This window comes from Felis catus, chromosome C2 (genome assembly GCF_018350175.1).
Source record: "Felis catus isolate Fca126 chromosome C2, F.catus_Fca126_mat1.0, whole genome shotgun sequence".
Taxonomy (NCBI): Eukaryota; Metazoa; Chordata; class Mammalia; order Carnivora; family Felidae; genus Felis; species Felis catus.
This window is the reverse complement of record NC_058376.1, coordinates 100182235-100206159: the sequence shown is the minus strand read 5'-3', so window position 1 is coordinate 100206159 and position 23925 is coordinate 100182235. Positions and strand designations below refer to the sequence as shown.

The 23925-nt window shown below is 40.5% G+C and overlaps 1 protein-coding gene and 1 pseudogene across 1 annotated transcript; one reads left to right on the top strand and one right to left on the bottom strand.

Moving 5' to 3' along the window:
• Window positions 1-684: 684 nt before the first annotated feature.
• Window positions 685-8228, bottom strand: SLITRK3 (SLIT and NTRK like family member 3). Its single transcript, XM_045037314.1, has one exon. The coding sequence runs from the start codon at window positions 8226-8228 to the stop codon at window positions 5289-5291; it is 2940 nt and encodes a 979-aa protein (XP_044893249.1). The 3' UTR covers window positions 685-5288.
• Window positions 8229-18568: 10340 nt separating this feature from the next.
• LOC123380044 lies at window positions 18569-23568 on the top strand (annotated as a pseudogene).
• Window positions 23569-23925: the final 357 nt, after the last annotated feature.

Genomic DNA, 23925 nt, shown 5'->3' with positions numbered 1-23925 from the left:
CTGTGTTTTAATGTTAAAGATGTAGGGGTTGTGTCAACCTCAAATTTATTATAATGCCACCTTGGCTATATGTCTTTAATGTTGACCACAAGTATTATTTTCTATTAGAATTTTAAAGTTATGTGAAAAAATCATCTACATCAGTGCAAGGAGAAGAAATGATACATATTTTCAAAAATATGTATATTATATTCAGGAGTAAATATTATCAGAATTAAAAAGTCTACCCAAATTATTCCCTCTTCACAACCAGTAACCCCTGGTATACACCTTTCCTGATAAGAGAAATCATCTCCTTCATTTTAGATTTCATAAAAGCATACTAGAAATGGTTATCTCTATTTATTATTATTGCTACTATTATACATTTTAAATAAAGGATAATATTTAAAAGAAGTAAATAGAAAAATGAATGTCTTAAACAGGAACTTTTCTTCTCTTGCTTTTGCTTTTAAGATTTCACTTTTTCAAGACAAAAGGTCTTGTCAAACTAATAATGCTCTGAAATTATTTTCACCTGTTAAATTTATTCTAGAAATAGAAAAGTGAAAAGGAGCACTTGTTTTTCATTTGACTTGTGTTGCATATTTATAAGATATTAGGATTTTTTATGGTTGAGGACTTAAAATAAATCACAGTTTGACTGAGATTTGTCCCCTATGACCTAAACAACAAAAGGAAACATTGAAAGATAAAAGAACTTTTAAATTCAGAAATATTAATTACAGTGTTACTTTTTACATGTGAACATTTCCAAAGTGAAGACTCATAATTTCATCCATCTTCACTTGGACATTAGCTAGACAGAAGCAAAGAAAAGAAATGCATAAAACTGAAATTGTTATACATGTGAGAAAAAGTGCATAATTTACATGTAAATATAATTCAGCATATATAAACTATATACATGTATATACAGTGTATATACATATATAATAGTTATACACACACATATATACATGATTGCCCAATTACACATGTGTTATTGCTCCTATTTTAAAAGGCCTATAGTATATTATTAAACTGAATACTTATATGGTGAAATTAGTGATATTATTTATAATCTGTTAACCTGAATTTTCAGTTGAGGATTTTTGAGCTAAGTATAAGTTATAAATGTCTAAGTTCAAATTAAACTAAATTTAAGATGGAGTGTTTTTTTATTATCATTTCCTCTCATCTTGTTATAGTCATATGTCTCACATTTTGTAAAGCATTACATTAATGTTTCCTTTGTTATAGCTATTTTACATTTATTGGCTCAGACAACATAATTCCAAACGGATAGGACTCTGTGAACAATGGATTTACACTAAGTGAATCAAAATAATATGTCACAATAGTTAAAGAAAATTCCTTATGTTATGCAATTGCATTATCAATTTTTATAGTTTTAAACCCAAATATTCTTCTCAGATATCAAGGGTTTAAAACTAATATTCCTAGTTAAGGGGGGAGGGGACAAATTATCAAAGGCTTAGTCATTAAACTTTCCTTGTGATCTCTCTGTAAATTTTTATTTAAAATATGGTGTTTATCATCCATATATATATACATATATATGTATATGTATGTATAGTTTTTAGTATTTTTCAATTGGAGGAAATAATGTAGCTTTTAAGATAAAAACAAAAGCATCCATGTAAGTAATGCTGGTATATGATAATGTTAAAATTATTACTGAGTCATACTAATATTTCACTTTCAACTATTTTCCACTAGCCATCCTACAGTAAAAGAACATTACAATACATTTTATTAATTTCAAATATTATTACTATAATTTGTAATAAAGTAGCAATGAATAAATAGCAGATATCTGCCTGATCTGGGTCTGCTTCAGTCTAATTGACCACCACTATGAGGTAAACTAGCAATCATTTTCTCAAAAATAATGTTTTACTACAGCAAAAATATGGAACAAATCCTAATCATAGTACCTATATTAATACCCATGGTACTTTATGAAACCATACCTGGTATTATAAATTAAATCTAACTTTAATAATTCTAATAGACAGCTAAAGTAAGTAGCCTAGCGAAGGGGGTAGAAAACTCCATGGAAGCAAAAATTTATCTCCCTTGAATACAAAATTCCATTCTCATATAAATTTGTTTTCACTAAATAAAATTTATTCCTCATTCAAGAGTAAAATTACTATCTATATTTAAGGTAAGACATTCTTTCTGTATTTAATAAATAAAATATAAACATAATTATCAAGTTATATTGTAATTTGATACGGTTTATGGACACACATTTTTCAAATGTCAAAAGCACCAGGATCATTAGGGATTGTACTTTAACCTGATTTGTATAATATGCCATGTTATGAATGTGCGCATGGTTATTAAGGAAATGATGGTTACTGTCGGAAATATCTAGCTTTGCATTTTGAATGTTTATTATGCACATGCTTTCTACTATTCACCAAAGTATTTTATTAGGAGGAATGGAAACATGATAAATCACTAATTTAGAGGGACTCCATAGATAAGCTTTTAAAACACTTAAAGGTGTTTAAAACACTGACTTTCTGTGCTTAAAAAAAGGCTTCAAAGGAGGGAAAGATGATTAGAAAGAATAAGGAAAGTGAGATAACTATGAAAAAGCTAACTTAGGGGAAAGTAAAAAGACGCGGAACATAAACCAAAATGGGAGAATGACACCTAATTAATTGTGGATTTGATCCTCTTGCATAAGGAAAGCTACATTTCAATATTGTATGTAGAGAAATGGTGAATCATGTTTTCCTTCATCTGCAGTAATTCCACCGTACCTCAAATAATGGAAGACAAAAGTTTTAGGTACAATGTGCCAAATGCAAGGCAGCCTTGAAAAGTTGCATTTTTGTATTGATACATGTGGTTTTTTTTTATTTTATTTTTAGGTATACCTGTGTTGATACCCATACATAACTAATCAAGAGATAGATACTTATAAACATGTTTTTCTGACATTCATGGGGCTTTTTTTTTTTTTAAGTGCAATGCCTTAGTTTTTATATCAGTCACACAGCTTTAGAAGCTGCTGGTCTTTTTAATGGAAAAAAACAAAGTGATGTAAGGCATTAGTGACTTGTGGTGAATTACATTCAACACATAATGATAATTTCTACTAAGAGCAGCTTGAGAAAACTAACAGAATACTGGCCCCTCTGCGTAATTCTGCAGCAACAGGGTCTGTGAATCTCTGAAGCTCTGCTGCCCTCTACTGGCGTAATGAGATAAGTGCCTGCCTCAAAGCTCAGGTTTCTTTTTATCAGTTTAGTTTCCTCCACAAACAAGACACTGGCACCTTAAAAATCCAATTTTCTTTGGTTTCGCTCACATGCAAATGGATAATAACTTGGGTTATTGTGAGATTAATTTTAGACATAATACAGTTAATATCATACGGAAAGAAAACCTCATTCAGCATCTCCTGTCTTAGTTCAAGCAAGACTGGGGCCAGTTGCAGTAGTGGCTGAAAAACCCAAGTAACTAAATATAGCAGTGACCACTTGTACAGATAACAGCATTCTGACAGTCAAATTGGCTACAAGGCCTTAGATTTTGATTGTGTGTGCGTGTGTGTGGTGTGTGTGTGTTTGTGTGTGTGTGTGTGATATTCTGGTTCATGTTTTTAAAAATAGCAATTTCACTTTCCTTTTTCTTTCTGTCATTTACTATTTTAAGGTGCATGGATCCTTGACTGCCTCCTCTATATAATCCTATACTACTTAGCAATCTAGTTACTCTATTTTCCCCCAGTCACAGCCTGCCTAGGAAAACTGGTGCGTCACTGGGGTAGTGAGTTGAGATTCATAATTCAAGACAAAAATAAAAGTGAACTATATAAATCAGATTTTTTTAAGTCCCGACTGTATCCTGGCATGTGATGGGGGTGGTGGGTTATAAGATTTATCAACATCACAGTGCATCAAACTTATTAATAAACCAGCTTTCTGTATAACAAGTAAAAGAAAGGTTCAAAAAATTGGGAGCACAAAAGGCACGGCATAGCTGTGGTTTCAGGTCCAAGCTTGGTGTCCTCTATATATAATGTATTATATTTTTCAAAAACTCTTTATTAGGAAAGCTATACCAGACGCATAATCACTATACAATGATTAAACATTACCTTTACAATTTATAATCACTGAAATTACAGAATAAATATATGCACATTTCTTTTGAATCTTTGTGTGTGAGAGAAAACATTAAAAGTGCTTCCTACAAAGCTGTTAGTGATATATACCCAGTTGCTTTTTTATTTTTTTAATATTATATATATATTTATATATATATAAGAAAGTGCAGATGGTCTCCAAAAACTCTTGGCATCAGGATGAAGTGTCACAAAGAGGGTGCTCATCCCTAGGTATGTGCCTCTGGCTGTTAAACCAGGCCTCCACTTCATTAGGATCCAACCTAGAATATGACCTTTCCCAGGGTGGTAGGCGAGAGCTGTACACTAGGGGTGAAGGGAAGGTGAAGCTATGAAGAGGAGAGGAATGGGTCAAACCCGAAATAATTAGATAGTGTTAAAAGGGAATGGGGTGTGTATGTTTGTGTGTGTTTTGTGTGTGTGTGTGTGTGTGTGCGCGCGCGTGTGTATGCATGTGCAGGTTTATACGTCTGCATGTGTGTGTACCTGTACCAGAAGGAAGAGGCTGCAGGTTTAGGGACCTAATGGTGTGCAGCGATTGGTGATTTGCATGTGGGTATGTGTGTGACAGAAAAAAGAGTGGGTGAGAACATTCAAGCAAGACCCGCCCCCTCCCTCCCCGTCTTGCAGTTTCCAGGCATGCAGCAAACTGCATTGTTAATACATGTACAGAATCTGTGCCATGATGGGAAGAGGAAAGAAAGCCACAAATGTCAATTTGTTTTCCCCCCCTCCCTGTCAAACGAAACTACAACTAAAAAAAATTACTGAAAATAAAAAGACACGTTGAATTTTACTTAATTAGGATCAATACAACGATCCCCAATATACCTTATACATGGCACAGTCAAAGTCTCAAGTTTCAGTATAAAAAAATAATGATAACATTTGCTGGCAAAAGTCTGCGAAGGCACTTCATTGATTAATGATCTGAGTATGGCCCTTCCTCCAAATCACATCTGAGAGGGGAGAGCATACATCTGTATTTTCTAGTTATCATGCGGTTTCAGTCCTGTTCAGGGCAGGGAAGTTTGTGAGAATGGAGTTATTGGGACAAGTGTAAAGGGAGCAAGGGGTATTTCTTTTATTTTCCTTTTCTTTTGGAAAAAAAAAGCACTAATTTATTTTTCTTTTTTCGTTAGAACCTGTATGTTGTCTTCTCCAGGACTTCGAGGTAATCCGGCTTGGTTTGAAGTTTGGCCCTTAACTCGAGGTAATCACTTTTTTGGGTTTGGTGGTCTGTGAAGCCCTTTCCAGCCGAGAAGAGAAGGGTTTCTTTGAGCCTGGCGTCCTGCTGTAAGTCTGGATATTGCATGCCAGGAGGGTGGACGTGCAGTTCCTTTAATTTGGGCACTGTGCCATAGAGACAATCCACGAATCCCACTGTGCAGGGGGCTGGCTGTGGCCTCTCTCGGTCTAGGAGCATACTTCCACCGCCACAGCCTCCCCCAGGAGGAAACAGCACCACCCCACCATTCTTCTCATGGTGGCGGAACCCAGCCAAGTCTCCCCCAGTTCCCGCAACTACCCCAGAAACCCCACCAACTGCTGGGTGGTGAGGGTGAGGGTGATGATGATTCACCGTCACTATGGTGTTGAGCTGGGAGCTGGACACTGCCAGGGCCCACTCCTTTTCTTTTTCCAGCAAGGTCCGATAGTTGCTGTGGTTCTCCTTGGGTGTCTCCGCAAACTGCTCACTTCCTAGGAGAACCTCACCTACTCCTGGTGGCTGTGTCCCAGGACCCCCTCGTTCTGCACTCCCTGACTCCTGGACTGATGAAACAGCCACCTCCTCCTCCTCACGAGGCTTATAGATGGGGTTGTTGCACATTTGGGTCACTGGGTGGGGGATGTACTCATATACGTGGCCCACAGGAGGGGCCTTCTCTGGGGACGAAATAGTCGCTCGGCCCCCACCTCCACTTCCACCTCCACCACCCCCACCATCCTCAAACAGCCGGTGGCATTGCATCTGGATGCCGGTAAGGTCCACCCCTTCTTGTCGCTTGCTCCTAAAGGGCAGCTTCTTCCGGCGCCGTCGGAGCACGTAGGCAAAGAGGCCTGCAGCAACAAAGACTGCTGAAAAGAAAAGAACCAGCAGGCTGAGAATCAACACAGAAAGTGGCACAGGGCCCCCGGGGGGAGAGAACTCATAAGGTGATGCACTCGTTGGCCCCCCAGCAAGGTGAGACTCTCCAGGCTGGGCTGGGGATGCTCCAGCTGGTGGGACGTGCAGCATCTCTGGGCAGAGAACTTCCAGCTCAATGGTGCGCACATCGCGGTGGGTGAGGTTCTCAGGGCTCCTGCAAAGCACATCACCCACCACGCTGACTGAGCTGATGGTTTCAATCCACTGTTTGAAGGGGACCAGGTCACAGGTACAGTCCCAAGGATTCTCATTGAGGTCTATCTGGACAATGGCATTCAAGTGTTCTAGGACGCCAGCCACAGGAAGGTAGAGGAAGTAGTTCTTTCTCAGGTTGAGCCGGGCCAGGGATGTGCCTGCAAAGGCATCTGTCGGGAGGGTCCTCAGCAAGTTATTGTTGAGGAATAGCAGCTTCAAGTTGGGCATGAGGCTGAAGGCTGCAGGCTGGATTTCTCGGATGACATTGAACTCAAAGTACAAGTAGTGCAAACTCTGTAGTCCTCGGAACATGCCTGGTGTCAGCTTCTCAATATCGTTGCCATTGAGAAAGAGGCTCTTTAGGTTGGGCAGGTTGATGAAGGCCCCATCCTGGACATAAGAAATACGATTGTTCCCCAGATGCAAGAGATCCAAGGAGGAGAAATTCCAAAAATCAGAACGGTATATTTTCTGAATCAGATTGCTACTCAGGTAAAGTTTCTTGGCATTCAATGGCCTTGGAAGAAGTTCAGAAATGTTATTAAATCCTCGCTCTTTGCAGTTGACAGTCAAGCCAAGGTCGTTGATGTGCAAATTACAGGTACACCCAGTAGGACATATAATGGGAATGGGTGGTCTGGTCTGGTAAGGAGCAATGGGAGGTTGGTTTGGACCAGGGTATAAAGCTTGGGATGTAGAGGGTGGCCTTGGTGTTCGGGGCTGTTTGGTGGGCTTGGGCTGTTTATTTGAGGACTTGTATTCAACAGAAGAAGCAGTGAAATGGACAGAGGACAACATTGAGGAAGGCTTAGTCGGCCATGCATTCTCCTTGCTTGATGACAAGTGGGGAATCCCCAAACTAGCCTCCACCTCAGAGTCAGACAACAAGGGGCAGAGTTCTGTCTTCCTGATTTCTCGCAGATCCTTTCCATGGAAATGGAAGGGGGTCTCACAGGTGATGTCTCCCACCAGGGCGGTGTAAGGAATGCGTTCCAGCCAACTCTTTAGCTGCACAATCTCACATGTACAGTTCCAGGGATTTTCTTCCAGCTGGAGCTCCATCAGGCTTCTGCCAATGTGGTCTAGCATTCCTCGGTAAAAAAGAACCTTTAACCTATTTCCACGTAGGTCCAGATGGGTTAAGGAGACAGCCTTAAATAAATTGGTTGGAAGCATGGGGATGAGATTATCATTTAAAATCAGAACTCTCAATTTACTTAGGTTCCGAAATGCCCCACTCTCAATACGTTTAATGACATTGTAATCTGCCTGCAGATATTCCAGACTTTCCAAGCCAAGGAAGGTGTCATTTCTGAAGATGTCTAGTTTGTTCTCATGTAGATATAACCTCTTTAAGATCTTAAGACCATTGAAAGCTCCTGATTGAATGTCCTGCAATGCATTGTTCCCAAGGTTAATGGACACAGCGTTATTCAAATGAAGAAAACTGTTGGTGTACAATTTCCTCATTGAATTCCTTTGCAGATACAGTTTAAAAGGTCTTGACCAGAACTCAGTAATCTGACTAATATTTGTAAATCCTTTACTGTCACAATGTATATGAAAGAGGCTTTCTTTAACTTCACAGTAGCATGGATCAAAACAGGGCTCATCTATTTCCTCTGAGTCCTCTATCAGGGGAATCGGGGTAGTCCATCCTAGAGCAATTGTGCTTAGAAGAATTATCCACAACATCCTCCCTCTGTGAAGCATCTCAGCTATGGAAGATTTCATCGTTCGTAGTTGATTACAAAACTGCAACAGAAATAAAGATGCAGATTTTAGCCTTTACTCACTCGTATGCCCTATTCTAATTGACTCCTACATTTGGAGCTTTTTAAGAGTAATACAAAACTTTAGTAATTGTTGAACTAGCACTCGAAATGATCTATCAACCTGCTTAATATGTCCTGTATTTAAACTTGGGTGACTCTGAAATATTGTGCCATGCAATGCATTTTTCCTGAACCAAGCCATACTTGGTAAAGAGCATATCATACAAACAACAGCACCCTTCATTGCCTCCTATAGCAATCAAGGGACTGGTATACAGGGATATCTTTTAGATATAGGCAGATTCATTAATAATGGCATTAATTTGGCCATTACACCTGTTTGCCTGTTAAAATTCGCCTTGATTTCAGAGGTGCCCATTATAGAACTGATTGGGATTCTGACAGGAAATAAATATACTTTAAACTATAGGCTTCTACTCATAAAAAGCCATGGCATACCACAAATTTATTAGATTAGAGTGTGATGAAGTATGAACTCATTGCCCAGTATCAGATGTTGAGATGTATACGATGTTGGGTATCTCTGCAAAACTTAAGATTTCTCTTCAGAGATGATCACAGTGTACTTAATTATAGTGTATGCTCAGTATCACATTATCCCCCCACCCTATTTTGCCCAAGCACAGATTTTTAACATCTCCTTTAATTAAATAATTTTTACACAAGTGTATCATCTGGCTATTTAAACCCTTTTAGGAGTGATTAGCCTTTCTGAAGAAAGGCCCGTGCAGTCATCAGAGTTAGAGATAATGACAGCTAAAGGATGCTGAGCCTGGGAGTGTCTGTATTAAAACACTTGCAGAGCTTAGTTTGGAATGTGTATCTGTGCCTTCAATATCAGCTGAGGAGTCCTGTGAAAAGCTGGACGGGCAGGTGGCTGGTTAGAAGACAGTTGGGTAGTTAAAGGCAAGAAAGGGTGGAAACCTCAATTCTTACCTGCTGATAATTGATCTATCACATGAAATACATTTCAAAGAAAGACATCATTCTTTTCCAATCAGAAGAAACAAATACTGTGTACTATTCTAATAATACAGAGCCTTCCTCCATGGCTCTCTTTCCTTGCCTTATATCATCAATATATGGAAATGCGTACCTAAATAAATTATATTAATGCAGTTTTATTAGATTGCCCTTTCTGAGTCACTGAAATATCAAATTGGAATAATTATTTTTAATCAATAAAAATAAACCCGAATTTTTAGCATATATTTTCTCTCCACACATAAGATACATACATTAAGGAAGTATTTTGTCAACCCTTCGAAAACACAATGATATAATTTACAGGGAGAGTGAAAAGAATAAATCTTCACATTCAACTTGAATATAATGTACACAGCTGTAAGGAAAGGAAGACCCATGAGAAAGCAAAGAGAAATCTGCCTCAGGCATGCAATACTCAATTTTTAGAAACAATTAAATGAAAAAAAAGAGAGAGAGAGAGACAGAAAGCAGATGAGGCTACATTGCAGTATCAGTTAGTCTTCCCTGTCTCCCTTATAAAATATTAAAATCTACTTATTTTATTCTTCACCAATTTAAAATGTTTTTCTTGTTTCTGAGGTCCCTGAGATTTAGGTAGGAAAGGCTCCAGATGTCTTTGACTTACCTATTTTGCAGGAGGTTTTTTTTTTTAAGTATTTAACATTGGAAGGAAAAAAAAAAAAAGCTTGAGTTTAAGGATTCTCTCTCTCTCCCTCCCTTCCTTTTGCTGAAGCTGAAGCAAAGGGGGATAGAGGGGGTGGGTGGGGGAGACGAAGAGAAAAAATACAAGCAGCAAGCTTGAGACGTGCTGGGAATGCAATGGGCCTTTCAATGGGCTTCTTTAGAATGCAGAACTGCCGCTTGGCACACTCAATAGAGGAGGGAGGAGAAGGGGCTGCTGCAGGCTTCCAGCTTCGCTGCCGCCGCCGCCGCCGCCGCCGCCGCTGCCGCCGCTGCCGCCGTGGCTGCTCTCGCTGGGTACCGGCAGCACATCATTGGGCACTGGGAGGAAGGGCGGGAGGGAGGCAGGCAGGAAGGCAGGCTCAATCTCAGTGCAGAATCTCGGACTTCTCTTGTGCTGGCTTTTTTTTTTTTTTTTAAATATGTGCTGTAACCCTGGATCCGGCTTTCCACGTCACGAAAATGAGCTCCAAGAAGGGGAACGCGCTTAGCTTGGGTCGGGAGCGAGCACTACGAAGCCCTGACTATAGAGTGTGTGTGTGTGTGTGTGTGTGTGTGTGTGTGTTTAAGGGGCAAGAAAAGAAGTGAAGGGATCGACTTAACAAATTGTCAAAATAAGAAACACGGAAGCAGAAGCCAACCTAAAGGAAACATTCCTTTGGTGGGGAAGGTGGGGGGGAGGGGTGTAGGCATTTTTTCCCTTTAAAAAAAAAAATACTGTTTTTAACTCTCAAGGAAATCATCTGACTGGTTTGCTCTTCTGGTTTCCAAAGCTCGTCTCTCTGGTGTAGACTGGTTGAAAAGTAAGATTATCCTTTGGAATTATCCTTTTCATAGCACAGACATTCCCCTTCCAAAGGCGGGGATAAAGGGAAATTCAGGTCCCCAGAGAAGAGCTGGATCTAGCTGATTCTGCTTAGGTGTCCCGAATAAGAGCTCAGGCAGCCTGAGGGACTTGGACTGAGTGTCTCCTGCATTTTGCTTCGATCTCTTTGCACCAGGAATCCTTTTGTTGTGCTGCAGCTCAAAGCCTTCGATTTCCCCTGGATTCAACAGCCATGTGTTTGCTTCCACCTTTTTAAAAACAGAGACAAGCCAACGCAGACCACTTGGTAACAATGGCACATTTCACTTTCTTCCACTGGGAAAGACCTCGCGGGGATAGGGGGCAGCATTTCAGGATATATATATATATATATATATATATATATTTCTGCCCCCCCTCGGCCCTCCTCATTCCTCACTCCTCCCTGCCTCCCCCCCCCTCCCCACATGCTGTTTTTGGTCCAAATGTTTCTCCATGATATTTTGGGGAAGAGGAAGGTAGGGAGTCGTGAGGGTGGGGGTGATTGAGCGAAGACGTTGCAGTGAAGAGGGGCCACCAGATAACACGAACCTTCTAAGAAGGCTCAACTGACGGTTCTACAGTCCTACCTGCTGGGAGGAAATTCAGCTTAGTGGGGAAACTGGAGAGAGGGAAGTGTGCAGCAAGCGTGTCTAGTTAGCGGGAACTGTAATGGCATCGATTGCCCTGTGTCCCCCCCCCCCCCCAGCTCCTGGGGAAGGGAGGGACTTTCTGGCCGCTAAAGAATTGGATTGAACCTCAACTGCCCAAGGACTCAAAGTTAGCGGGTAGAGATGGCTTTCTCTTAAAGCGCTTTTTACAAAACCAAACTTTAAGGCAAAACCATACAACTCATGTTATCAGTTCTCCCCATTTTAAATATATGTCAGTCACTTAATGCAAGAAAACATTCCTTAAGAGTCAGTCATTAGGAGATTCCCATGATATTTTGCATTTAAAATGACCGCACAAGTGTCCACCGCTCCAGAGTAGCTAAGATTGGAAACCACGATCACAGACTTAGTAAGCAGGCAGGCAAGATTCTCTAACACTATATGTACACGCTTAATATTCCAGACCCACCCTATTTCTCATGTCCCCGCCGAACAGACCATCACCGACAGCCTGAGATCAGAACCAGAGCGATCCCATCTCCTTCACCAGCTGCCAACCTACCCCCTCCTCCGCCGCACACACCACCTTTGGTACCCAACGTGCAGAGGCGGTGACTGTTTCACGGATCATATCGGAACCCATGATGCGATGAAATCGATGGGTAACAACAGGGAGGCTTCCCTGAGCCTCTCGATGATGGTAAATGACCATCTCTGCAATCGTCCTCCGTGCTCTCCTTAACTACATCCCCTCAAGTTCTTGGTCTGGTCCATGTCCTAAAGGCTATTTCACCCCTTCCCTTTCCTTTATCTCCGTATAGCGTGTCTGAGTGATAGGAAGAGCCCCAAAAGTTAGAGGATGAAGGGCCCTGAAGCCCGTTGTCGCCCGCTTCCTGCTGGGAGCGCCGGGCATCATTTGTCCACGGGGAGGACAAGAAGCCCTTTCTCCCCACTGTGTCCCCTTCCTCTCTCCCCCTCCCCTTTGCCCGATCTCCGAGCCCACTAATCTCTCCATATCTAAGATTAAATATTCCAATATGGAAGCAAAACGATCTCTCCTAGAACAAATAATTAAAATGCTGCATCATTCATTTTCTGAAGAGGTCTGAGCCTCCTACAGATCCTTTTCTAATCTGCTGTCTCCAGGCAAAACGCACAATGGGTATGTTTAGAAATGGAAAATGATTAAAACCCCAAGCCGTTTTCCTTCTTTTACCGCACGAGCGAGCGACCCACTGGGGGAGGGGCCCTTCGCTCCGCCACTTGGCCTATTTGTTGGAGTTACTTACAATTTCCTCCCCCAGGAAAGGGTCTGGGGGTATGTGAGTCTCCAGCACCTTCCCTTCTATCTTTGTCCTTACAACTAAATGATCCAGTTCAAAAATGCAACAAACCCCTAGCACCTGTAAACGAACAGCAGCCACCGAGGCCAAACTCTGTTCTACAATGCACATCCTGCAAGCGAGAAATCCTGGTCTCAATTAGGCAAAGTAGGAAAGGATGGCGGCGAATACCTATCCGCGCCGAGCGCTCTAGATCTCCGAGATGAGCTCCGAGGGGCTTCCCAGCGGGAGGTGCAAACTCTCTGGGCGGCTGAATTGTATCCATTATGCCGTAGGCTTGCAGTTCCTCTCCCTCCGTCCACCAACTTTCAGAAAGGCCACCAAATCACGCTTGTAATCCTTTTAAATGTTTCCACCTTTGAGACTCGAAGGGAAATGGTCGCTGCATACCAATGGGAGAGCCGGGCGCTCACCTAGCGCGACGAGACCAGTGACAGGGAGCTCACGATCACAGTTCTGTGTACCCTCGATGGGAGGCAGGCAGCGCGAGTGTCCTAGGACTGGGTTCTCTCACTTAAAATCTCGGTACTCTCGGTTCAGCGTCGAGCTTCGTGGTCCCCGAGAGTCCTGGCTAGGTCTCTGGGTTTTATTTATTTTTCTTTCTTTCTCTTTCTGGCTTCCTGAAAGGTTGTCACTCAGTGCAATCCCTGCCCAAGGCCTCCTTGAATCTGAGGAGATGGGACTAGCCCTTGCCTTCTCCCGGTGTCTTTGCTCTTGACCCTTTGGGTAGGTGGGAGTGGGGGTGGGTGGTGTGTAGATGAGAGAAGGGGTTGGGGAGGGGAGGGAAGGAGGCAGGAAGGGGGCGACTAGATCCCAGATCCCAGCATTGGCCAGACGGCGAAGCGGGGGGGGGGGGGGGGGGGGGGCGGGGGTAGAGAGAAAAAGAGGATACAAATACAACGGTATGGCTGTACACACCAAATTCGACTTGGACTGGGGCGGGGGGAAATCTCCGGCAAAGCACGAAGGTGAAGCGATCCAGCGGGCAGAGAGTGAGCCCCCCTGACAGCTCACCATTCAAGCACCCTCACATCTCGAGCGGGAGAGGGTGGGAGGTGGGGAAGGGGACCGCGGAACGTTTCAGGCCAAGGAGACGCTCGCGGCAGCGGCATCTTTTAAGACTGACCTGCTTTAAAAGTGCCACTTTAATGGCTTAGGAAATAACTAAAATCGGATCACACGTTACTCACCAACGTCTGCACCTAAACTGGGAGCTCCAGGTCGGGTTTTAGGAGGCAATATAGGAAACGCCAAGCTGGAACCCGAATGCAAATCCATCAGCTGCTGCCCCCAAATCGCGCACAGAGGGAGAGGCGCTCGGGAGCCCCCAGATCAGCCCATCGCGGGAGCCTCCGCCAGCTTGTCCCCCCTCCCCCCCCCGCACCCCCGGCCCCTCCTCCGCGCCAACTGTGTAAATCAGCCGCCGCAGTCCTCTCGCCGCGCATCGCAGGCAAATCCCTGCTTAGGAAGCAAGGAAGCAAGTGATCTCTCTTCTCTCGCTCTCTCTCCTCTCTCTCTGTCTCATGCTCTCTCTCATTCTCTCTCTCCTCTCATCCCCCCTCCCCCTTTATCGGTCACAATCTGGCAGCTCTACAAAGAGAAACCTTGTAAAATTGAGTGGCAGGAAGTCAGCATTCTGTGTCTGTGGATTGATTTTAACTTTTATTTGCAAATGAGGGGTGGCTGTTTGGAAAATTACAGCCCAGGCCCGAAGGGGTTCGGGCGGGGTCATCAAATTAAGAGCATCTGAGCTGTGTTGATGGGCGGTATCGCTAAACGCCTCGTAGAAGCTGTTTCCAAGTGATTTGCAGTGCCCCCCCCCTCCCCGCTTCATGATACATAGGTGACATTTTGGAAGTACACATATTTTTCTCATCTGTTTACACTTGCTAAGAGGGAGGAAGTAAAACTAGGGTGAGGGGCGGTGTGGGGGGCATCTGCTGGGGAGATGCTGGGTACCATTTCGTGACCAAGTAAATGAGGACACTTGAGCAATTATCGCACCTATGTGAGAGTATTATTACAACATTATATACCCACTGGAGGCGACCATTACCCCCACTGCAGTCATACTAATGCAGTCATTTAATGCTCCATTCAGTCTGCAGTCTAAACCAACGCAGATCTGTTTAATAGATTCTTCTCATCAGCGACTGTGTTGGAGAGAGGGCAATCTTCCACTAACTTCAAACTGAATAGAAAGTAGTCCCAGGAATCATCTTCGTATCTCTTGCCATCCCTAACTGAAGTGAATGGAACAAAATTATCCAAGACAAGCCAAGTTGTGTAGGTAGTTTATAATTGTAGACATAAACTACCTCGACCCTGTTTTTAAAAGCTCTCAAAGGAGCTAACTCAACCCTGGCAAAGAGTACTCTCTTTCATATGTGGAAATCTTTGAGAAACAGGCCTGGAGGTATGATTTTAGCCTTGATTTAATGGATTCACTATACACTATATTATGCCATTGTTACTCTATCTTATATGTGTATTATACCACAAGTCTAGTGTCTGCATTACCTCCATTAAAAGAGAGAAGATGATGGAACTGGTCAGAGTGGAAACCAGGGGCCTGTGGAATTTCTTTGGATTTTACACATATATTAGCCAAAGTCAGTATGGCAACTGTGTTTGTTGGTTGTGCATAGAGTGAATTTAGATGTCCTTTTTAACATAGTGTTTCAATTTGTTCTCCACAATAGTGTTAAGACTTTTTAGATTAGTAGGGTATCTCCTAGGGACCTAGAAAGTGGCAAAAACAACATGATATCAAAACCTATACTTTTAAATATAGTTTTTCAGATCTGCTGGCCCAGAGTTGAATCCCTCCTCAGTACTTTCTTGGATAGTAAGTGCGTCTGTGTGGATTTATATATGTGGAGACATGGATAAGAGAAGAACACTTGTTTGGGGGTTTTTCACTTACTAGTTCTGTAAAATTGAGTTTTAACGAGATATATCCAGGAAAGGTTGTGAAAAAGGTCATCCCTATAACAAATCAGTCTGATTTAGGAGAAATGAGCTACATCAGTAGGCTGATGAGTCATAAAGATGTTTCTGGCCCTTTCAGGTGGTTGCTCAATTTGAGGAGAATCACTCCTGAGTACACCATATTCTATGTGGGCAAGTGTGAAATCACACACATGCCCCTGAGCCTCAAGGCTGGAGGCTATTAGAGTAACCCTGAAAGAAGTCATTCCTGAAATAGCTGAATGTCTTTAACTTTTTGGAGCTTTTTTTAAATTTTATGTGATTTTCAATGTTATTTGTTGATCAAAGAACGCTGAATGTGTTAATAGATTAACTCTGAGCAGATGTTGGTTATGATCTGTTGGTACTGGGGAGCTACAGAAGATTGAATAGCTAGAACGGTTCAGAGTTAAAAGTGAGTGCTTCCAACACAAATATTTCAGGTCAGATAAAAATGTTGTGGGCTAAATGATTGTGACAGGCCTTTGAGTGATTCTTTGTTGTGATTTTTTAGTACATTTTGCAAAGGTATTTATTTACATGTCCATAGTTTTATTTTAATCAATTTATATTGTGAAAAGGAAGAACTGTTATGAAAATACTGTGTTCTTTATATGTGATGCACAAAGGATGAAAGGAAAATGTAGAAATAACATTCAGAATGTAATTAAATATGGTTATATTGCTGATTTGACATACGTATTTTTAGTTCCAAGGACAACAGTATTTCTCAATTTCCTTTTAACTGTTCTGTCATTTTCCAGAGAGAGACAGTGGTATTAAAATGAATAAAGTAGGGGCGCCTGGGTGGCTCAGTCGGTTAGGCATCTGACTCTTGATTTCATCTCATGGTTTGTGGGTTCAAGCCTCACAACGGGCTCTGGGTTAGCAGTGCAGAGCCTGCTTGGGATTCTTTCCCTCTCTTTCTCTACCCTCCCCTCCTCTCTCTCTCTCTTTCAAAAATAAATAAATAAACTTTTAAAAAATAGAAAAATAAAATGAATACAATAGTTACATTTCTTCTTATCTAGTATATATTTTACTCCCTCTGATTTCAATAAAATAAATACATTTTGAAAGATTTAATACTAATTTAAGTAATAGTAGAGAGCTCCTTTTATCATGGAACATTCACCCAAGAAAGTTCTAAACTCTGCAGTAATTTATGATTATGTATGGCATACCTAAATCATCTATATATCGTATTCATCTGTGTTTGCACAAGCATTCATGAAGCCTGTCTCTCTCCCTCTCTCTCCCTCCCTCTCTCTCTCTCTCTTTTTGTTTGTTCCAAATAGTTTTCAGGCCAAGAAACTACATGCTTGATAATTATCAAAAAGCCAATTGTTTCTTCATTTGAACAACTTTTGATACCAGTTTTGAAACAATTGAAAACACAATTACTCACACAATACAATTTTGCAAATGAAAATTTAGCCTATAAAAATTAAGCAGATAAAAATATGATAAAACAGAAATTAAATGTTAGTGTTTATTGCAAGAATTCAAAGGATTAAACAATAGACTGAAGGTTATATACTTACATAAATGTTTCCTTTTGTAAATCTTCCTCTAGCTCCACAGTAGAAACATGTTTGAAAGATTTTATATTTTGCATAAGTTCCAAAGCTATCCATAACTTTGTTTTTTTGAAAACATCTTGCAAAATTTAGTGAATCAACATATTTGTGATACCTGCATTATCATTGTAATTGACAAGCTATAAATATAGAGAAGTAGTTACAAGGTATTCAATTAGACATTGATCTTTTCTATTTTGTTTCACTAAAACATTTAGAAGTACTTTGTAAACTCCCAACCTAATGAAAATTTAGGTTATCTTTGAAGTAAACGTGTGTTTTAATCTCAAAGATTAAGTGGACTATTTTAGAACTCCCAGAGTTTATCTAATATGAACAAAGCCTCCAAATTTTTTGTAGTCTGGATTAAGCATGGAAAGTTATTGTTCCCTTCATAAGTGATTTTCTAAAATTATTTGGAATTAATTGATTGTAGATGTTAAGATTAAAACTACTGAGAAAAAAATCTTGAAAGATCAAGATAAGAGGAAATTAATCAAATATATTTGTTGAAATGAATTAAACTATTGAATAATACATCAGGAAATAATGAATAGATATTATATGTAGTGGAAAGAGGTAAATCACATAAGTTTTAGTAGTGAAAGGAGTTTTTCTTTTTTTAATATATGATGAGAAAAGGAAATGAAAATAATTTTATAACATTATAGAATCTCAGAATTAAGAGGAACTTGAAAGGTTATCTAGTCTGACCAATTATGTGATATTCAAATCCCAATTTCACTGTTCTTTGCCAAATTGCTATTCAGACTATGATTTAATATTGCCTGTGATGTGGAGCTTGGTACATTTCAGGGCAGCTGATTTTGTTTTGGGACAAATCTAATTGGTAGAACAAATTTGAGACAAACTTAAAAAAATATATTTTCTTTTACTTCCCATTAAGTAGTCTTATTTGCTTACAAATCTAAGGTAATGAACTTCCTACTTATTCGAATTAGGTTTATTTTCATGCAAACGGAGAAACTTACCTGCCAGGTAGAAATGTTGAAACAGTCTTCAAGAGATGAGCCAGGGCTTGGGTGCCTGGGTAGCTCAATCAGTTAAGCGACTGACTCTTGAGTTTGGCTTAGGTCATGATCTCATAGGTCATGAGATGGAGTCCCCTGCCTCATTAGGCTCCACTCTGGGTGTGGAGCCTGCTTGATATTCCCTCTCTCTCTCTCTCTCTCTCTCTCTCTGTCTCTCTCTCTCAAACAAAAAGAAATGAATGAGAGCTAGAAAAGGACTCATTTAAATTGAGAAGATAATTGAAACTATAGAATTTGTGGTAACTACCCTAAAGTGAAAAAATGTTAATATTATAGTACTTGAAAGTTACTTATGAAATATTTAAAATAATTTAGCTAGTTTTCATGTAAATCCCTTTGGAACCACATTTGAAGTTGTATATGTGTCCTCTTAATCTACTAATTTAAAGTTAACTACAGCATCGTAAGAGGAATAGTATTGGCACCAGCTAAAGAGGCCAGAAAGCCTAAACAATACCCAAAGATATTTATAAGTCAAATCAAATTTCCCCTGGTCTTTGAATTTTTGAAAGCTATTTGAGAACATGAATATGAAATGAATATTTTTAAATGAGGCTGATTTCAATATAAAACCTTATGAAAAATTCTTTCTTACCAAGTATGGGACAAGATAAAAGGCTTAATATGATTGTATGCTGGAATTCACAGATAATGGAAATATTATGTACAACTTTGCATTTTAAGAATAGAACAAAAATGTTATGAAACACTGAATATATATCTGAATGTTAACAATTCTTAAGGTGACTTAAATCCAAAGAAGTAAAGTTTCTTTGAATTTGGCTGTCTCATCTGTATCACTCTGCTGAATTACTTAGGATATAGCTTCTTTTAGTTTTAATGTTCTATCTAAATCTCCTTGCACATTTCTGTGTTGTTAATTACTGTTTAGTGATTCCAATATCTGTAACTCTGTCTTTTGAGTATTGAAATTGATGTTGTGTGTGTATTTTCACACAGGAAAATATCTGACTCTATGGGTGCCAATCCTTTCCCTTTCATATCCAACAAAATACTCTTTTTTCACAGGTGAATGGTCTGAATTTTATTTTCTCTAATAGTACTGTTTTTTTAAGAATTTGGTGAGTGGGGAAATATTTATTACAAATGTTACATTTAACAAATATTTTAAATAAGAAGAATAACATAATTTAATAAACATATGTGGAACAGCTAAGATGCCATTCACTGCTTTTTAATGACAGCAAAAATTATCAAATAATGTGGAACCTACAATGCTATTAATTTACCCTCATCCAAAAGATATAAAATACTTTCTAGAGAGTGTCACCAAAAATATAAATAAAAGATAAAGAATATTTGCATATTTGGGCATGTATTTTAATGTACCCTTGTTATTTTTAAAGGATAGTCTGACCTAAAACTTTTTTTAAAATTTCTTGTATTAGTTACATATGTTCATTGACAGTGGCGTGGTGAAATGTTTCATGTGATTAAGACAGTGACAGTGTGTTTGCTAACTTCCCTCACCTGCCCATTAAAACACTCTATGGTTTATTTTGTGACATTTTATTAGAAATGCCATAAAAAAGTAGCCAAAATATGTTTACACATCTAAAAAATGTTACATATATGAGTGTGTGTCTGTGTATGGGTGTGGGTTGGGAGGATATAACATTTAAAAATAATGGGTTCTTTATAAAATCTTTGTTTTGTTTCTAAAATTGTTTTGTCTCTAATAGGGGAAGCAACAGAGTTTCAAAGACTCAAAATGTAACAAAATAGTCATCCATAAGATATAAAAGTTTCATCATATTTATTTTATTGATATTGGATGAGAATATTCATTGAGTTAGAAACGCTTGAAACATTTATGTCACAAAAGATCAGATGGATTATCTTTGGGAGCTGACCTTTTTTTCTATGGGTTTAAGCCAACACCCTGGAAAAATAATTATGTTCAACAATTTAGTAGTCTGACATCAACTCCCCAATGTGCAAGCACTTTCTATCATTTATAAAAAAGTAACATGTGTTTTTAAAATTCTACTACCGTTTAGCTCTTATGCCAAAATACATAAAAAGCCAAAATACCCAAGTCTTGAATATGTTTAACGTTCATTAGAGTCTTTGGCAATCCGGTTTAAGAAAAGGGGGTATTTTTTTTAAAAGGCTTTGCAGTGTTATCTCAGGGAAATTCAAGTACTGAAACAAGTACAGCCAGACCTCATGGGGAACATAATTGGAAATTAGGCCACACTTTGTATCTCTCAGGGTCCACATGGTCTCCCTGTTCCCTCCCTCACTTCCCATCTGTTCTCCACAGCAGCAAGAATGATTCTTAAAAACGTAAGGCTGCTATTATCTTTTAGTAACCCTCTAGTGGCTTCCCATCTCTCTGGGCCAAAGCTAGCATTCTGACCCAGGTTCACAAGCCCAGTGGGATCTTTTTGCTCACTCCATTTCTGACCTCATACCCCATCATTTGGTTTGTTGCTCCCACTCCACCAGGCATATTCCCCCTGCCCGTTGCTATTCCTTTGATTCACCAAGCACATACCTATTTCAGAGTCTTTGCATCCGCTGTGCACTCTGTCCGGCAAACCCTTTCCACAGTTATCAGCACGGCTGGCTGGCACCTGCAGTGCATTCAGGTTTCTGTTCCAAGAACACACCATCAAACATGCACTGCTGACCATGGCTGCCCCAAGTAGCAGTTCCCCCATTGCTTTTAAACTTCATGGCGTGCTTTATTTTTTATTCCCACAGTTTTCTCTCCTCATGAAATATAATTTATATGCTCATGCATTTTTACCGTCTATCTCCCACTACCAGAATAAGTTTCATGAGAACAGGCGAGGCGCTTTGTTTTATTCATTGCAGTATTGCTGGCACCTAGAACAGTACCCTGTGCATAATAGGAACTCTATACAAATGTATTAGAGGAATTAAATGAGTGAATGTTCTCTCTAATCTCTACTTCTTTTTGAGTCTGCACCATTTTTTTTTCCTTCTGCTAAGCTGCTTTCTCTGCATCAGCTAGCATACAGCTCATAATTGCTACATGGCCTTTCAGCTGCATGATTCTCCACCAACTGGCAACTTCTGTCTTTTACTTTAGTTCAAATTCCTGAACATTTAATTGAACAGGCTTATTTTTTTTTCCAGTAAGGCCACATAGACCATAAGTTTCTGGTCAGTCTCTGAATGTATTCTTTTTGCTCAGATGTATTCCTCGTCCAGTAAGGCTGAGCCAGTGCAGAGCATGGATGACTCAGTGTGAGGGGCTGTGGACAGGCTTCCAGGTGACACAAACATGTCTAGTCCACAAAGCCATTGCAGCCATGCTGGCATCTATGCTCTTCATTGTCCCAATTCCTGCCTGACCAAGAGCCTGACATCACTCTTTAATTCATTGCACCAACCTTCTGCTTCCGTGTTCTTCCTGAGGAAATGACTTGTCTATATTTTCCTCATTATATTTCTTTGTTAGATATAACTATGCAGCTGTAAAACTCCTATAATAAATATATCCATGTCTCTGCCTTGATCCCAAAGGGGACAAAATGTCCTTGCACTTCCATTCTCCCCAAGCTGTTCCACTTAAGCTTTTGCATGGTAAGCAAAAAATCTCTTGTGTCTTTGTAGAGATCCCATTGTGGACACAACCTAAGGTGATCCCCAATGTGTCACATCCTTGCATAATCTCATCTTCATAGTTTAGTGTGGGTGGAGCCTGTAACTTTTTTTACCCAATAGAAAATGGCAAAGGTTAAGGGATTTTGCAGATGTAGAATCCCAAATTGGTGATTGTGAGTTAGCTGGAAGGGAGATTGTTCTGGGTCAGCCTGACTTAATTAGGTGCACATCCTTAAAAGACAGACTAGTGTCCTCCCTAAAATGAAGACACTTTCTCCTGGTGAACTTGAAGAATCCAAGGCAATGAATTCTTCCAACAGCCTAGTTGAATTTAGAAACACATTCTTCCCCAACCAAGTCTCCAGATAAGAATACAGCCCAGTGTCTCTGGGATGGGTATGCTGCTGGTTGGGCTGAACCTTCTTGGTGGCTGAGCAGGCTTGGTTCTTGTCTGGGCAGCTGCCATTATCTGCAGCATGGGTGGGAGTGGGAGCAGGAGGGGGCCAGCAATGAGTCAGGGAGTAGATGCTTGGCAGAGCCTATGGTTTCAGCAGCGCCAATTCAGCCATGGCCCCAGTCGAGGTGGGAGATTCCATCCCTTCAGTGGTGGTTTTAGGAGGGGAGGCTAGGAAGAAACTGAACCTGGCAGAGCTGTTCAGGGGCATGAAAGGGGTGCTGTTTGGAATCCCTGAGGCCTTTACCCCCGAATGTTCCAAGACCCACCTGCTAGGGTTTGTGGAGCCAGCTGAGGCTTTGAAGGCCAAGGGGTCCAGGTAGTAGCATGTCAAGTTTTAATGATGTCTTTGTGACTGAAAAGTGGGGATGAGCTCACATCTTTGGAGACAAGGTTAGGCTCTTGTCTGACCCCACAGGGGCCTTTGGAAAGGAGATGGATTTGCTACTAGATAATTCATTGGTGTCTGTCTTTGGAAAACACCAGCTTAAGAGGTTTTCCATGGTAGAAGAGGATGACATAGTGAAGTCCCTGCATGTGGAGCCAGATGGTATAGGCTGCACTTGCAGCCTGGCCCCTAACATCATCTTGCAGCTCTGAAGCCCTGGCCTCAGACATGCTCCTTGTAACCTTTTCTATTTTACCTACCCAGGCCTAGATGGAGGGCCCCAGTCAAACTGCAACAGGGGCCACCCAGTAGGAATCTTGGCCAAATTTCTGCAATAAACATTTCTGGTTCACATTAAAACAAACAAACAGCCCAATTGATACCAAGATTGTCACTTTGTGAGACTGAGCAGAGGACTCATCTCAGTCATGCCTGGATTACTGACCTATAGGAATTGTGAGACAATAAGTGTGCTTTGTTTTAAGCTACAAAGATTGTGGTAATTTGCTATAGCAATAGAACACATACATAGATTCTTCATCCTAGTTCACAGTAAAAGACAAATATTTAGAGTCCCCATGTTATTTTAGTTCTTTAGTCCTATGTGGGTCTTTGACTTGGACTATTTTTGCTTTCTTTGAGTTTTACATGCTAAATTGTGAAAATAGAAATAATTTGCTTCTTTGTTATACTCTTATTTGGGGATTTATACTTTTATTTTTTTTTAATTTTTTTCATGTTTTATTTATTTTTGAGACAGAGAGAGACAGAGCATGAGCAGGGGAGGGGCAGAGAGAGAGAGGGAGACACAGAATCCAAAGCAGGCTCCAGGCTCTGAGCTGTTAGCACAGAGCCCGACAAACCACGAGAACTCACAAACCACGAGATCATGACCTGAGCCGAAGTCGGACGCTTAACCAACTGAGCCACCCAGGCGCCCCAGATTTACACTTTTAAAAAATATTTTTTCTTGTTTCAATGTCTTAAGGCTAATTTTAGACCCTTTTTCATGGGACAACACATGGCCATGATGCTTCTTCTCCTTGCCCTAGCCACCTAATCATCTCTTTTGCATGTAGCATCAACTCCTATGATTTTCAGCCTTTTATTCTGATCAGCATA